This window comes from Oncorhynchus masou, chromosome 24 (genome assembly GCF_036934945.1).
Source record: "Oncorhynchus masou masou isolate Uvic2021 chromosome 24, UVic_Omas_1.1, whole genome shotgun sequence".
NCBI classification, from domain to species: Eukaryota; Metazoa; Chordata; class Actinopteri; order Salmoniformes; family Salmonidae; genus Oncorhynchus; species Oncorhynchus masou.
Window position 1 is genome coordinate 18484476 of NC_088235.1, and position 20608 is coordinate 18505083.

Sequence of the window (20608 nt, forward strand, 5' to 3'; positions counted from 1 at the left end):
TATGATATACTATCTGTTATTTTTAGTTTGGCTCCAGATCAGTCTGTTCTGTTTCAATAGCTTTATGATATCCTATCTGTTGTTATTAGTTTGGCTCCAGATCAGTCTGTTCTGTTTCAATAGCTTTATGATATACTGAGAGTTAGGGCCTTAGAGTCAGGTTAGGTTAATCTGTATACTGAAAACAATGCTACTAGGTGCTACTGCTAACATACATTCTAGTGTGTGTGTGTATGTGTGTGTGTGTGTGTGTGTGTGTGTGTGTGTGTGTGTGTGTGTGTGTGTGTGTGTGTGTGTGTGTGTGTGTGTGTGTGTGTGTGTGTGTGTGTGTGTTCGCCCATGAGTATGCATTTCTGTGTGTGTTTATTTGTGTGCGTGTGTATTTCTGTGTACGTGTTTAACAAAGTTAAGAAAGTATCATAAGATTGCTCCACAGCTATCTTGAAATGACACGGATAGAGCTATCCAATCGGTAACTTTTGGGTGGTCAACCTGTTGGAATGTTGTCAAGGAGGGCGGTCAAGTGTGTTAGCAAAGTAGAGGAGGTTCCAAGTTCCTGCCATGTATGAGTTGAATAAGGGGGAAGTGGCACTCACTAAGCAAGCAGCGTGATGTCCGTAACAAGTGTGTGTGTGTGTTACCTGTAGATTACTCCATGTTGGTGAAGAAACATGAGGGCAGAGGTGACTTCGGCGGCATAGAAGCGAGAGCGCGTCTCGTCAAACTTCCTGGAGCGCTGGATCTGAAACATCAGGTCTCCTCCATTTACATACTCCATCACAAAGAACAGACGGTCCTGGAGAAAGAGGGAGAGAAAGACAAGAAAAAGGGTTCTAAATCAAATCAAATCAAATGTATTTAAATAGCCATTCGTACATCAGCTGATATCTCAAAGTGCTGTACAGAAACCCAGCCTAAAATCCCAAACAGCAAGCAATGCAGGTGTAGAAGCACGGTGGCTCGGAAAAACTCCCTAGAAAGGCCAAAACCTAGGAAGAAACCTAGAGAGGAACCAGGCTATGTGGGGTTATACCCTTTTCACCCATTGATTAAAAAAACTAACTATAACGACCAGTAGAATAGTTTCTACTTCTATAAGTCAGCCTCAAAGAATGAAGAGTTAATCAGATTGCATTATGAAATGTTGATTATTACAGTTATCATGTAGATCAATAATTCAGCTCAATAAAGATTAAACTGTAGTTTATCGACAGTGTGATCCTCTGAGCATAACCAGTAGTGTCCATTTGCATTAGTGCATACATTAAAATAGCCTTATCCCTGCATTACCCCATTCACCTTCACAAAGAATTGTGGTACTTATGGTCAGCAATCAATACCTGTCACTCAGGCTAAGCTCTCCACCCCACTTCACCCTTCCCTCCAATCCCCACCCCACCCCACCACAACCCATCTCACCTCTCCCCACCCCACCCAACCTCACCTCTCCCCACCACAACCCATCTCACCTCTCCCCATCCCACCCACCCAACCTCACCACAATCTACCTCACCTCTCCCCACCCCACCCCACCCCTCCCCACCACAACCCACCTCACCTCTCCCCACCCAACCTCACCTCTCCCCACCACAACCCACCTCACCTCTCCCCACCCCACCCCACCCAAACTCACCACAGCCCACCTCACCTCTCCCCACCCCACCCAACCTCACCTCACCTCTCCCCACCACAACCCACCTCACCCCACCCCACCCCTCCCCACCACAACCCACCTCACCTCTCCCCCCCCCACCCCACCCAACCTCACCTCTCCCCAACCAACCTCACCTCTCCCCACCACAACCCACCTCACCTCACCTCTCCCCACCCCACCCAACCTCACCACAACCCACCTCACCTCTCCCCACCACACCCAACCTCACCTCACCTCTCCCCACCACAACCCAGCTCACCTCACCTCTCCCCACCACACCCCACCCCCTCCCCACCACAACCCACCTCACCTCTCCCCACCCAAACTCACCTCTCCCCACCACAACCCACCTCACCTCTCCTCTCCCCACCCCACCCAACCTCACCTCTCCCCACCACAACCCAACTCACTTCTCCCCACCCCACCTCACCCCACCACACCACAACCCTCCCCACATAAACTCACCTCACCCATCCTCACACCCATATTATTATTATTATTATTTATTATTATTATTATTATTATTATTATTATTATTATTATTATTATTATTATTATTATTATTATTATTACTCACACCTTCCCAAACCGCCTCACCCCTCCCCACCCCTCAGGTTGGGTGGACGGGGGTACAAAAAGCCCCCTATATAAGACAGGAGCGACCCAGTTTGATCTCCACAGCATTCTTTAACTCCACCAAGGGTCACGGAGCAACAGTTAGGACCATTGACTCATTGTCCATCATTACTATTACAATGGGGCTTTTCCCAGCAATGAAGAAAACAAGATTCATTAGATATACTCATCTTCCAGGCAGTGTCTTACTGCACAACTGGGAAATTACAGATGGGACTTGGTAGTATGAAGGCATACAGAGGGATTTCTCCAAATGCTGACACCCACATACAGTACTGTATTACTGAAACAACACCTACAGTACTGTTTTACTGAGACTAAACCTACAGTACTGTATTACTGACACCCGCCCAACAGTAATGTATTACTGACACCCCACCTACAGTCCTTTATTACTGACACCCCACCTAGAGTAATGTATTACTGACACCACACCTACAGTAATGTATTACTGACACTCCACCTACAGTTCTTTAATACTGACACCCCACCTACAGTAATGTATTATTGACACTCCACCTACATTAATGTATTACTGACACCCTACCTACAGTAATGTATTACTGACACCCCACCTACAGTAATGTATTACTGACACCCCACCTACAGTCCTTTATTACTGACACCCCACCTACAGTAATGTATTACTGACACCCCACCTACAGTAATGTATTACTGACACCCCACCTAGAGTAATGTATTACTGACACCCCACCTACAGTAATGTATTACTGACACCCCACCTACAGTCCTTTATTACTGACACCCCACCTACAGTAATGTATTACTGACACCCCACATACAGTCCTTTATTACTGACACCCCACCTACAGCAATGTATGACTGACACCCCACCTACAGTAATGTATTACTGACACCCCACCTACAGCAATGTATTACTGACACCCCACCTACAGTAATGTATTACTGACACCCCACCTACAGAAATGTATTACTGACAACCCACCTACAGTAATGTATTACTGACACCCCAACTACAGTTATGTATTACTGACAACCCACCTAAAGTTATGTATTACTGACAACCCACCTACAGTAATGTATTACTGACACCCCACCTACAGTCCTTTATTACTGACACCCCACCTACAGTAATGTATTACTGACACCCCACCTACAGTAATGTATTACTGACACCCCACCTACAGTAATGTATTACTGACACCCCACCTACAGTCCTTTATTACTGACACCCCACCTACAGTTATGTATTACTGACAACCCACCTAAAGTTATGTATTACTGACAACCCACCTAAAGTTATGTATTACTGACACCCCACCTACAGTAATGTATTACTGACACCCCAGCTACAGTCCTTTATTACTGACACCCCACCTACAGTCCTTTATTACTGACACCCCACCTACAGTAATGTATTACTGACACCCCACCTACAGTCCTTTATTACTGACACCCCACCTACAGTAATGTATTACTGACACCCCACCTACAGTAATGTATTACTGACACCCCACCTACAGTAATGTATTACTGACACCCCACCTACAGTCCTTTATTACTGACACCCCACCTACAGTTATGTATTACTGACAACCCACCTAAAGTTATGTATTACTGACACCCCACCTACAGTAATGTATTACTGACAACCCACCTACAGTCCTTTATTACTGACACCCCACCTACAGTAATGTATTACTGACACCCCACCTACAGTAATGTATTACTGACACCCCACCTACAGTAATGTATTACTGACACCCCACCTACAGTCCTTTATTACTGACACCCCACCTACAGTTATGTATTACTGACAACCCACCTAAAGTTATGTATTACTGACACCCCACCTACAGTTATGTATTACTGACAACCCACCTAAAGTTATGTATTACTGACAACCCACCTACAGTAATGTATTACTGACACCCCACCTACAGTCCTTTATTACTGACACCCCACCTACAGTAATGTATTACTGACACCCCACCTAAAGTTATGTATTACTGACAACCCATCTACAGTAATGTATTACTGACACCCCACCTACAGTAATGTATTACTGACACCCCACCTACAGTAATGTATTACTGACACCCCACCTACAGTCCTTTATTACTGACACCCCACCTACAGTAATGTATTACTGACACCCCACCTACAGTAATGTATTACTGACACCCCACCTACAGTCCTTTATTACTGACACCCCACCCACAGTAATGTATTACTGACACCCCACCTACAGTCCTTTATTACTGACACCCCACCTAAAGTAATGTATTACTGACACCCCACCTACAGTAATGTATTACTGACACCCCACCTACAGTAATGTATTACCGACACCCCACCTACAGTAATGTATTACTGACACCCCACCTACAGTAATGTATTACTGACACCCCAGCTACAGTCCTTTATTACTGACACCCCACCTAAAGTAATGTATTACTGACACCCCACCTACAGTCCTTTATTACTGACACCCCACCTACAGTAATGTATTACTGACACCCCACATACAGTCCTTTATTACTGACACCCCACCTACAGCAATGTATGACTGACACCCCACCTACAGTAATGTATTACTGACACCCCACCTACAGCAATGTATTACTGACACCCCACCTACAGTAATGTATTACTGACACCCCACCTACAGTAATGTATTACTGACACCCCAACTACAGTTATGTATTACTGACAACCCACCTAAAGTTATGTATTACTGACAACCCACCTACAGTAATGTATTACTGACACCCCACCTACAGTCCTTTATTACTGACACCCCACCTACAGTAATGTATTACTGACACCCCACCTACAGTAATGTATTACTGACACCCCACCTACAGTAATGTATTACTGACACCCCACCTACAGTCCTTTATTACTGACACCCCACCTACAGTTATGTATTACTGACAACCCACCTAAAGTTATGTATTACTGACAACCCACCTAAAGTTATGTATTACTGACACCCCACCTACAGTAATGTATAACTGACACCCCAGCTACAGTCCTTTATTACTGACACCCCACCTACAGTCCTTTATTACTGACACCCCACCTACAGTAATGTATTACTGACACCCCACCTACAGTCCTTTATTACTGACACCCCACCTAGAGTAATGTATTACTGACACCCCACCTACAGTAATGTATTACTGACACCCCACCTACAGTAATGTATTACTGACACCCCACCTACAGTCCTTTATTACTGACACCCCACCTACAGTTATGTATTACTGACAACCCACCTAAAGTTATGTATTACTGACACCCCACCTACAGTAATGTATTACTGACACCCCACCTACAGTCCTTTATTACTGACACCCCACCTACAGTAATGTATTACTGACACCCCACCTACAGTAATGTATTACTGACACCCCACCTACAGTAATGTATTACTGACACCCCACCTACAGTCCTTTATTACTGACACCCCACCTACAGTTATGTATTACTGACAACCCACCTAAAGTTATGTATTACTGACACCCCACCTACAGTTATGTATTACTGACAACCCACCTAAAGTTATGTATTACTGACAACCCACCTACAGTAATGTATTACTGACACCCCACCTACAGTCCTTTATTACTGACACCCCACCTACAGTAATGTATTACTGACACCCCACCTAAAGTTATGTATTACTGACAACCCACCTACAGTAATGTATTACTGACACCCCACCTACAGTAATGTATTACTGACACCCCACCTACAGTAATGTATTACTGACACCCCACCTACAGTCCTTTATTACTGACACCCCACCTACAGTAATGTATTACTGACACCCCACCTACAGTCCTTTATTACTGACACCCCACCCACAGTAATGTATTACTGACACCCCACCTACAGTCCTTTATTACTGACACCCCACCTAAAGTAATGTATTACTGACACCCCACCTACAGTAATGTATTACTGACACCCCACCTACAGTAATGTATTACCGACACCCCACCTACAGTAATGTATTACTGACACCCCACCTACAGTAATGTATTACTGACACCCCAGCTACAGTCCTTTATTACTGACACCCCACCTAAAGTAATGTATTACTGACACCCCACCTACAGTCCTTTATTACTGACACCCCACCTACAGTAATGTATTACTGACACCCCACCTACAGTAATGTATTACTGACACCCCACCTACAGTAATGTATTACTGACACCCCACCTACAGTAATGTATTACTGACACCCCAGCTACAGTCCTTTATTACTGACACCCCACCTAAAGTAATGTATTACTGACACCCCACCTACAGTCCTTTATTACTGACACCCCACCTACAGTAATGTATTACTGACACCCCACCTACAGTCCTTTATTACTGACACCCCACCTACAGTAATGTATTACTGACACCCCACCTACAGTAATGTATTACTGACACCCCACCTACAGTCCTTTATTACTGACACCCCACCCACAGTAATGTATTACTGACACCCCACCTACAGTCCTTTATTACTGACACCCCACCTAAAGTAATGTATTACTGACACCCCACCTACAGTAATGTATTACTGACACCCCACCTACAGTAATGTATTACCGACACCCCACCTACAGTAATGTATTACTGACACCCCACCTACAGTAATGTATTACTGACACCCCAGCTACAGTCCTTTATTACTGACACCCCACCTAAAGTAATGTATTACTGACACCCCACCTACAGTCCTTTATTACTGACACCCCACCTACAGTAATGTATTACTGACACCCCACATACAGTCCTTTATTACTGACACCCCACCTACAGCAATGTATGACTGACACCCCACCTACAGTAATGTATTACTGACACCCCACCTACAGCAATGTATTACTGACACACCACCTACAGTAATGTATTACTGACACCCCACCTACAGAAATGTATTACTGACAACCCACCTACAGTAATGTATTACTGACACCCCAACTACAGTTATGTATTACTGACAACCCACCTAAAGTTATGTATTACTGACAACCCACCTACAGTAATGTATTACTGACACCCCACCTACAGTCCTTTATTACTGACACCCCACCTACAGTAATGTATTACTGACAACCCACCTACAGTAATGTATTACTGACACCCCACCTACAGTAATGTATTACTGACACCCCACCTACAGTCCTTTATTACTGACACCCCACCTACAGTTATGTATTACTGACAACCCACCTAAAGTTATGTATTACTGACAACCCACCTAAAGTTATGTATTACTGACACCCCACCTACAGTAATGTATAACTGACACCCCAGCTACAGTCCTTTATTACTGACACCCCACCTACAGTCCTTTATTACTGACACCCCACCTACAGTAATGTATTACTGACACCCCACCTACAGTCCTTTATTACTGACACCCCACCTACAGTAATGTATTACTGACACCCCACCTACAGTAATGTATTACTGACACCCCACCTACAGTAATGTATTACTGACACCCCACCTACAGTCCTTTATTACTGACACCCCACCTACAGTTATGTATTACTGACAACCCACCTAAAGTTATGTATTACTGACACCCCACCTACAGTAATGTATTACTGACACCCCACCTACAGTCCTTTATTACTGACACCCCACCTACAGTAATGTATTACTGACACCCCACCTACAGTAATGTATTACTGACACCCCACCTACAGTAATGTATTACTGACACCCCACCTACAGTCCTTTATTACTGACACCCCACCTACAGTTATGTATTACTGACAACCCACCTAAAGTTATGTATTACTGACACCCCACCTACAGTTATGTATTACTGACAACCCACCTAAAGTTATGTATTACTGACAACCCACCTACAGTAATGTATTACTGACACCCCACCTACAGTCCTTTATTACTGACACCCCACCTACAGTAATGTATTACTGACACCCCACCTAAAGTTATGTATTACTGACAACCCACCTACAGTAATGTATTACTGACACCCCACCTACAGTAATGTATTACTGACACCCCACCTACAGTAATGTATTACTGACACCCCACCTACAGTCCTTTATTACTGACACCCCACCTACAGTAATGTATTACTGACACCCCACCTACAGTAATGTATTACTGACACCCCACCTACAGTCCTTTATTACTGACACCCCACCCACAGTAATGTATTACTGACACCCCACCTACAGTCCTTTATTACTGACACCCCACCTAAAGTAATGTATTACTGACACCCCACCTACAGTAATGTATTACTGACACCCCACCTACAGTAATGTATTACTGACACCCCACCTACAGTAATGTATTACTGACACCCCACCTACAGTAATGTATTACTGACACCCCAGCTACAGTCCTTTATTACTGACACCCCACCTAAAGTAATGTATTACTGACACCCCACCTACAGTCCTTTATTACTGACACCCCACCTACAGTAATGTATTACTGACACCCCACCTACAGTAATGTATTACTGACACCCCACCTACAGTAATGTATTACTGACACCCCACCTACAGTAATGTATTACTGACACCCCAGCTACAGTCCTTTATTACTGACACCCCACCTAAAGTAATGTATTACTGACACCCCACCTACAGTCCTTTATTACTGACACCCCACCTACAGTAATGTATTACTGACACCCCACCTACAGTCCTTTATTACTGACACCCCACCTACAGTAATGTATTACTGACACCCCACCTACAGTAATGTATTACTGACACCCCAGCTACAGTCCTTTATTACTGACACCCCACCTACAGGAATGTATTACTGACGCCCCACCTAAAGTAATGTATTACTGACACCCCACCTACAGTCCTTTATTACTGACACCCCACCTACAGTAATGTATTACTGACACCCCACCTACAGTAATGTATTACTGACACCCCACCTACAGTAATGTATTACTGACACCCCACCTACAGTCCTTTATTACTGACACCCCACCCACAGTAATGTATTACTGACACCCCACCTACAGTCCTTTATTACTGACACACCACCTAAAGTAATGTATTACTGACACCCCACCTACAGTAATGTATTACTGACACCCCACCTACAGTAATGTATTACTGACACCCCACCTACAGTAATGTATTACTGACACCCCACCTACAGTAATGTATTACTGACACCCCACCTAGAGTAATGTATTACTGACACCACACCTACAGTAATGTATTACTGACATTCCACCTACAGTCCTTTAATACTGACACCCCACCTACAGTAATGTATTATTGACACCCCACCTACAGTAATGTATTACTGACACCCCAGCTACAGTCCTTTATTATAATACTGACACCCCACCTACAGTCCTTTATTACTGACACCCCACCTACAGTAATGTATTACTGACACCCCACCTACAGTAATGTATTACTGACACCCCACCTACAGTAATGTATTACTGACACCCCACCTAGAGTAATGTATTACTGACACCACACCTACAGTAATGTATTACTGACAAACCACCGACAGTCCTTTAATACTGACACTCCACCTACAGTAATGTATTATTGACACCCCACCTACATTAATGTATTACTGACACCCTACCTACAGTAATGTATTACCACCTACAGTAATGTATTACTGACACCCCACCTACAGTCCTTTATTACTGACACCCCACCTACAGTAATGTATTACTGACACCCCACCTAAAGTTATGTATTACTGACACCCCACCTACAGTAATGTATTACTGACACCCCACCTACAGTAATGTATTACTGACACCCCACCTACAGAAATGTATTACTGACAACCCACCTACAGTAATGTATTACTGACACCCCAACTACAGTTATGTATTACTGACAACCCACCTAAAGTTATGTATTACTGACAACCCACCTACAGTAATGTATTACTGACACCCCACCTACAGTCCTTTATTACTGACACCCCACCTACAGTAATGTATTACTGACACCCCACCTACAGTAATGTATTACTGACACCCCACCTACAGTAATGTATTACTGACACCCCACCTACAGTCCTTTATTACTGACACCCCACCTACAGTTATGTATTACTGACAACCCACCTAAAGTTATGTATTACTGACAACCCACCTAAAGTTATGTATTACTGACACCCCACCTACAGTAATGTATTACTGACACCCCAGCTACAGTCCTTTATTACTGACACCCCACCTACAGTCCTTTATTACTGACACCCCACCTACAGTAATGTATTACTGACACCCCACCTACAGTCCTTTATTACTGACACCCCACCTACAGTAATGTATTACTGACACCCCACCTACAGTAATGTATTACTGACACCCCACCTACAGTAATGTATTACTGACACCCCACCTACAGTCCTTTATTACTGACACCCCACCTACAGTTATGTATTACTGACAACCCACCTAAAGTTATGTATTACTGACACCCCACCTACAGTAATGTATTACTGACAACCCACCTACAGTCCTTTATTACTGACACCCCACCTACAGTAATGTATTACTGACACCCCACCTACAGTAATGTATTACTGACACCCCACCTACAGTAATGTATTACTGACACCCCACCTACAGTCCTTTATTACTGACACCCCACCTACAGTTATGTATTACTGACAACCCACCTAAAGTTATGTATTACTGACACCCCACCTACAGTTATGTATTACTGACAACCCACCTAAAGTTATGTATTACTGACAACCCACCTACAGTAATGTATTACTGACACCCCACCTACAGTCCTTTATTACTGACACCCCACCTACAGTAATGTATTACTGACACCCCACCTAAAGTTATGTATTACTGACAACCCATCTACAGTAATGTATTACTGACACCCCACCTACAGTAATGTATTACTGACACCCCACCTACAGTAATGTATTACTGACACCCCACCTACAGTCCTTTATTACTGACACCCCACCTACAGTAATGTATTACTGACACCCCACCTACAGTAATGTATTACTGACACCCCACCTACAGTCCTTTATTACTGACACCCCACCCACAGTAATGTATTACTGACACCCCACCTACAGTCCTTTATTACTGACACCCCACCTAAAGTAATGTATTACTGACACCCCACCTACAGTAATGTATTACTGACACCCCACCTACAGTAATGTATTACCGACACCCCACCTACAGTAATGTATTACTGACACCCCACCTACAGTAATGTATTACTGACACCCCAGCTACAGTCCTTTATTACTGACACCCCACCTAAAGTAATGTATTACTGACACCCCACCTACAGTCCTTTATTACTGACACCCCACCTACAGTAATGTATTACTGACACCCCACCTACAGTCCTTTATTACTGACACCCCACCTACAGCAATGTATGACTGACACCCCACCTACAGTAATGTATTACTGACACCCCACCTACAGCAATGTATTACTGACACCCCACCTACAGTAATGTATTACTGACACCCCACCTACAGTAATGTATTACTGACACCCCAACTACAGTTATGTATTACTGACAACCCACCTAAAGTTATGTATTACTGACAGTAATGTATTACTGACACCCCACCTACAGTCCTTTATTACTGACACCCCACCTACAGTAATGTATTACTGACACCCCACCTACAGTAATGTATTACTGACACCCCACCTACAGTAATGTATTACTGACACCCCACCTACAGTCCTTTATTACTGACACCCCACCTACAGTTATGTATTACTGACAACCCACCTAAAGTTATGTATTACTGACAACCCACCTAAAGTTATGTATTACTGACACCCCACCTACAGTAATGCTATCCTATTACTGACACCCCACCTACAGTCCTTTATTACTGACACCCCACCTACAGTAATGTATTACTGACACCCCACCTACAGTCCTTTATTACTGACACCCCACCTACAGTAATGTATTACAGTAATGTATTACTGACACCCCACCTACAGTAATGTATTACTGACACCCCACCTACAGTCCTTTATTACTGACACCCCACCTACAGTTATGTATTACTGACAACCCACCTAAAGTTATGTATTACTGACACCCCACCTACAGTAATGTATTACTGACACCCCACCTACAGTCCTTTATTACTGACACCCCACCTACAGTAATGTATTACTGACACCCCACCTACAGTAATGTATTACTGACACCCCACCTACAGTAATGTATTACTGACACCCCACCTACAGTCCTTTATTACTGACACCCCACCTACAGTTATGTATTACTGACAACCCACCTAAAGTTATGTATTACTGACACCCCACCTACAGTTATGTATTACTGACAACCCACCTAAAGTTATGTATTACCAACCCACCTACAGTAATGTATTACTGACACCCCACCTACAGTCCTTTATTACTGACACCCCACCTACAGTAATGTATTACTGACACCCCACCTAAAGTTATGTATTACTGACAACCCACCTACAGTAATGTATTACTGACACCCCACCTACAGTAATGTATTACTGACACCCCACCTACAGTAATGTATTACTGACACCCCACCTACAGTCCTTTATTACTGACACCCCACCTACAGTAATGTATTACTGACACCCCACCTACAGTAATGTATTACTGACACCCCACCTACAGCAATGTATTACTGACACCCCACCTACAGTAATGTATTACTGACACCCCACCTACAGTAATGTATTACTGACACCCCAACTACAGTTATGTATTACTGACAACCCACCTAAAGTTATGTATTACTGACAACCCACCTACAGTAATGTATTACTGACACCCCACCTACAGTCCTTTATTACTGACACCCCACCTACAGTAATGTATTACTGACACCCCACCTACAGTAATGTATTACTGACACCCCACCTACAGTAATGTATTACTGACACCCCACCTACAGTCCTTTATTACTGACACCCCACCTACAGTTATGTATTACTGACAACCCACCTAAAGTTATGTATTACTGACAACCCACCTAAAGTTATGTATTACTGACACCCCACCTACAGTAATGTATAACTGACACCCCAGCTACAGTCCTTTATTACTGACACCCCACCTACAGTCCTTTATTACTGACACCCCACCTACAGTAATGTATTACTGACACCCCACCTACAGTCCTTTATTACTGACACCCCACCTACAGTAATGTATTACTGACACCCCACCTACAGTAATGTATTACTGACACCCCACCTACAGTAATGTATTACTGACACCCCACCTACAGTCCTTTATTACTGACACCCCACCTACAGTTATGTATTACTGACAACCCACCTAAAGTTATGTATTACTGACACCCCACCTACAGTAATGTATTACTGACACCCCACCTACAGTCCTTTATTACTGACACCCCACCTACAGTAATGTATTACTGACACCCCACCTACAGTAATGTATTACTGACACCCCACCTACAGTAATGTATTACTGACACCCCACCTACAGTCCTTTATTACTGACACCCCACCTACAGTTATGTATTACTGACAACCCACCTAAAGTTATGTATTACTGACACCCCACCTACAGTTATGTATTACTGACAACCCACCTAAAGTTATGTACTTACTGACAACCCACCTACAGTAATGTATTACTGACACCCCACCTACAGTCCTTTATTACTGACACCCCACCTACAGTAATGTATTACTGACACCCCACCTAAAGTTATGTATTACTGACAACCCACCTACAGTAATGTATTACTGACACCCCACCTACAGTAATGTATTACTGACACCCCACCTACAGTAATGTATTACTGACACCCCACCTACAGTCCTTTATTACTGACACCCCACCTACAGTAATGTATTACTGACACCCCACCTACAGTCCTTTATTACTGACACCCCACCCACAGTAATGTATTACTGACACCCCACCTACAGTCCTTTATTACTGACACCCCACCTAAAGTAATGTATTACTGACACCCCACCTACAGTAATGTATTACTGACACCCCACCTACAGTAATGTATTACCGACACCCCACCTACAGTAATGTATTACTGACACCCCACCTACAGTAATGTATTACTGACACCCCAGCTACAGTCCTTTATTACTGACACCCCACCTAAAGTAATGTATTACTGACACCCCACCTACAGTCCTTTATTACTGACACCCCACCTACAGTAATGTATTACTGACACCCCACCTACAGTAATGTATTACTGACACCCCACCTACAGTAATGTATTACTGACACCCCACCTACAGTAATGTATTACTGACACCCCAGCTACAGTCCTTTATTACTGACACCCCACCTAAAGTAATGTATTACTGACACCCCACCTACAGTCCTTTATTACTGACACCCCACCTACAGTAATGTATTACTGACACCCCACCTACAGTCCTTTATTACTGACACCCCACCTACAGTAATGTATTACTGACACCCCACCTACAGTAATGTATTACTGACACCCCACCTACAGTCCTTTATTACTGACACCCCACCCACAGTAATGTATTACTGACACCCCACCTACAGTCCTTTATTACTGACACCCCACCTAAAGTAATGTATTACTGACACCCCACCTACAGTAATGTATTACTGACACCCCACCTACAGTAATGTATTACCGACACCCCACCTACAGTAATGTATTACTGACACCCCACCTACAGTAATGTATTACTGACACCCCAGCTACAGTCCTTTATTACTGACACCCCACCTAAAGTAATGTATTACTGACACCCCACCTACAGTCCTTTATTACTGACACCCCACCTACAGTAATGTATTACTGACACCCCACATACAGTCCTTTATTACTGACACCCCACCTACAGCAATGTATGACTGACACCCCACCTACAGTAATGTATTACTGACACCCCACCTACAGCAATGTATTACTGACACACCACCTACAGTAATGTATTACTGACACCCCACCTACAGAAATGTATTACTGACAACCCACCTACAGTAATGTATTACTGACACCCCAACTACAGTTATGTATTACTGACAACCCACCTAAAGTTATGTATTACTGACAACCCACCTACAGTAATGTATTACTGACACCCCACCTACAGTCCTTTATTACTGACACCCCACCTACAGTAATGTATTACTGACAACCCACCTACAGTAATGTATTACTGACACCCCACCTACAGTAATGTATTACTGACACCCCACCTACAGTCCTTTATTACTGACACCCCACCTACAGTTATGTATTACTGACAACCCACCTAAAGTTATGTATTACTGACAACCCACCTAAAGTTATGTATTACTGACACCCCACCTACAGTAATGTATAACTGACACCCCAGCTACAGTCCTTTATTACTGACACCCCACCTACAGTCCTTTATTACTGACACCCCACCTACAGTAATGTATTACTGACACCCCACCTACAGTCCTTTATTACTGACACCCCACCTACAGTAATGTATTACTGACACCCCACCTACAGTAATGTATTACTGACACCCCACCTACAGTAATGTATTACTGACACCCCACCTACAGTCCTTTATTACTGACACCCCACCTACAGTTATGTATTACTGACAACCCACCTAAAGTTATGTATTACTGACACCCCACCTACAGTAATGTATTACTGACACCCCACCTACAGTCCTTTATTACTGACACCCCACCTACAGTAATGTATTACTGACACCCCACCTACAGTAATGTATTACTGACACCCCACCTACAGTAATGTATTACTGACACCCCACCTACAGTCCTTTATTACTGACACCCCACCTACAGTTATGTATTACTGACAACCCACCTAAAGTTATGTATTACTGACACCCCACCTACAGTTATGTATTACTGACAACCCACCTAAAGTTATGTATTACTGACAACCCACCTACAGTAATGTATTACTGACACCCCACCTACAGTCCTTTATTACTGACACCCCACCTACAGTAATGTATTACTGACACCCCACCTAAAGTTATGTATTACTGACAACCCACCTACAGTAATGTATTACTGACACCCCACCTACAGTTATGTATTACTGACACCCCACCTACAGTAATGTATTACTGACACCCCACCTACAGTCCTTTATTACTGACACCCCACCTACAGTAATGTATTACTGACACCCCACCTACAGTAATGTATTACTGACACCCCACCTACAGTCCTTTATTACTGACACCCCACCCACAGTAATGTATTACTGACACCCCACCTACAGTCCTTTATTACTGACACCCCACCTATAATGTATTACTGACACCCCACCTACAGTAATGTATTACTGACACCCCACCTACAGTAATGTATTACTGACACCCCACCTACAGTAATGTATTACTGACACCCCACCTACAGTAATGTATTACTGACACCCCAGCTACAGTCCTTTATTACTGACACCCCACCTAAAGTAATGTATTACTGACACCCCACCTACAGTCCTTTATTACTGACACCCCACCTACAGTAATGTATTACTGACACCCCACCTACAGTAATGTATTACTGACACCCCACCTACAGTAATGTATTACTGACACCCCACCTACAGTAATGTATTACTGACACCCCAGCTACAGTCCTTTATTACTGACACCCCACCTAAAGTAATGTATTACTGACACCCACCTACAGTCCTTTATTACTGACACCCCACCTACAGTAATGTATTACTGACACCCCACCTACAGTCCTTTATTACTGACACCCCACCTACAGTAATGTATTACTGACACCCCACCTACAGTAATGTATTACTGACACCCCAGCTACAGTCCTTTATTACTGACACCCCACCTACAGGAATGTATTACTGACGCCCCACCTAAAGTAATGTATTACTGACACCCCACCTACAGTCCTTTATTACTGACACCCCACCTACAGTAATGTATTACTGACACCCCACCTACAGTAATGTATTACTGACACCCCACCTACAGTAATGTATTACTGACACCCCACCTACAGTCCTTTATTACTGACACCCCAACTAAAGTAATGTATTACTGACACCCCACCTACAGTCCTTTATTACTGACACCCCACCTACAGTAATGTATTACTGACACCCCACCTAGAGTAATGTATTACTGACACCACACCTACAGTAATGTATTACTGACATTCCACCTACAGTCCTTTAATACTGACACCCCACCTACAGTAATGTATTATTGACACCCCACCTACAGTAATGTATTACTGACACCCCAGCTACAGTCCTTTATTACTGACACCCCAACTAAAGTAATGTATTACTGACACCCCACCTACAGTCCTTTATTACTGACACCCCACCTACAGTAATGTATTACTGACACCCCACCTACAGTAATGTATTACTGACACCCCACCTACAGTAATGTATTACTGACACCCCACCTAGAGTAATGTATTACTGACACCACACCTACAGTAATGTATTACTGACATTCCACCTACAGTCCTTTAATACTGACACTCCACCTACAGTAATGTATTATTGACACCCCACCTACATTAATGTATTACTGACACCCTACCTACAGTAATGTATTACTGACACCCCACCTACAGTAATGTATTACTGACACCCCACCTACAGTCCTTTATTACTGACACCCCACCTACAGTAATGTATTACTGACACCCCACCTACAGTAATGTATTACTGACACCCCACCTACAGTAATGTATTACTGACACCCCACCTACAGTCCTTTATTACTGACACCCCACCTACAGTAATGTATTACTGACACCCCACATACAGTCCTTTATTACTGACACCCCACCTACAGTAATGTATGACTGACACCCCACCTACAGTAATGTATTACTGACACCCCACCTACAGCAATGTATTACTGACACACCACCTACAGTAATGTATTACTGACACCCCACCTACAGAAATGTATTACTGACAGCCCACCTACAGTAATGTATTACTGACACCCCACCTACAGTCCTTTATTACGGACACCCCACCTACAGTAATGTATTACTGACACCCCACCTACAGTAATGTATTACTGACACCCCACCTACAGTAATGTATTACTGACACCCCACCTACAGTCCTTTATTACTGACACCCCACCTAGAGTAATGTATTACTGACACCACACCTACAGTAATGTATTACTGACACCCCACCTACAGTAATGTATAACTGACACCCCACCTACAGTAATGTATTACTGACACCCCACCTACAGTAATGTATTACTGACACCCCACCTACAGTAATGTATTACTGACACCCCACCTAAGGTAATGTATTACTGACACCCCACCTACAGTAATGTATTACTGACACCCCACCTACAGTAATGTATTACTGACACCCCACCTAAAGTAATGTATTACTGACACCCCACCTACAGTAATGTATTACTGACACCCCACCTACAGTCCTTTATTACTGACACCCCACCCACAGTAATTATTACTGACACCCCACCTACAGTCCTTTATTACTGACACCCCACCTACAGTAATGTATTACTGACACCCCACCTACAGTAATGTATTACTGACACCCCAGCTACAGTCCTTTATTACTGACACCCCACCTACAGCAATGTATTACTGACACCCCACCTACAGTAATGTATTACTGACACCCCACCTACAGTAATGTATTACTGACACCCCAGCTACAGTCCTTTATTACTGACACCCCACCTAAAGTAATGTATTACTGACACCCCACCCACAGTCCTTTATTACTGACACCCCACCTACAGTAATGTATTACTGACACCCCACCTACATTAATGTATTACTGACACCCTACCTACAGTAATGTATTACTGACACCCCACCCACAGTAATTATTACTGACACCCCACCTACAGTCCTTTATTACTGACACCCCATCTACAGTAATGTATTACTGACACCCCAGCTACAGTCCTTTATTACTGACACCCCACCTACAGTAATGTATTACTGACACCCCACCTACAGTAATGTATTACTGACACCCCAGCTACAGTCCTTTATTACTGACACCCCACCTACAGTCCTTTATTACTGACACCCCACCTAGAGTCCTTTATTACTGACACCCCAGCTACAGTCCTTTATTACTGACACCCCACCTACAGTCCTTTATTACTGACACCCCACCTACAGTAATGTATTACTGACACCCCAGCTACAGTCCTTTATTACTGACACCCCACCTACAGTCCTTTATTACTGACACCCCACCTACAGTAATGTATTACTGACACCCTACCTACAGTCCTTTATTACTGACACCCCACCTATAGTAATGTATTACAGACACCCCACCTACAGTAATGTATTACTGACACCCCACCTACAGTAATGTATTACTGACACCCCACCTACAGTAATGTATTACTGACACCCCACCTACAGTCCTTTATTACTGACACCCCACCTACAGTAATGTATTACTGACACCACACCTACAGTAATGTATTACTGACAACCCACCTACAGTAATGTATTACTGACACCCCACCTACAGTAATGTATTACTGACACCCCACCTACAGAAATGTATTACTGACACCCCACCTACAGTAATGTATTACTGACACCCCACCTACAGTTATGTATTACTGACATCCCACCTACAGTAATGTATTACTGACACCCCACCTACAGTAATGTATTACTGACACCCCAACTATAGTAATGTATGACTGACACCTCACCTACAGTAATGTATTACTGACACACCACCTACAGTAATGTATGACTGACACCTCACCTACAGTAATGTATTACTGACACCCCGCCTACAGTAATGTATGACTGACACCCAACTACAGTAATGTATTACTGACACCCCACCTACAGTAATGTATTACTGACACCCCACCTACAGAAATGTATTACTGACACCGCACCTACAGTTATGTATTACTGACATCCCACCTACAGGAATGTATTACTGACACCCCACCTACAGTAATGTATGACTGACACCCCACCTACAGTCCTTTAATACTGACACCCCACCTACAGTAATGTATTACTGACACCCCACCTACAGTAATGTATTACTGACACCCCACCTACAGTAATGTATTACTGACACCCCACCTACAGTAATGTATTACTGACACCCCACCTACAGTCCTTTAATACTGACACCCCACCTACAGTAATGTATTACTGACACCCCACCTACAGTAATGTATTACTGACACCCCACCTACAGTAATGTATTACTGACACCCCACCTACAGTAATGTATTACTGACACCCCACCTACAGTAATGCATTACTGACAC

At 43.4% G+C, this 20608-nt stretch overlaps 1 protein-coding gene across 2 annotated transcripts in view; it reads right to left on the bottom strand.

The window, feature by feature from the left end:
* Nucleotides 1-20608, bottom strand: part of LOC135511879 (protein kinase C epsilon type) — a 282479-nt gene that overhangs the window by 32166 nt on the left and 229705 nt on the right. For both annotated transcript variants that reach the window (XM_064933385.1, XM_064933383.1), the window contains one exon: nt 642-796. In XM_064933385.1, the coding sequence (XP_064789457.1) occupies nt 642-796 (155 nt within the window). The remainder of the gene's footprint in view (nt 1-641; nt 797-20608) is intronic.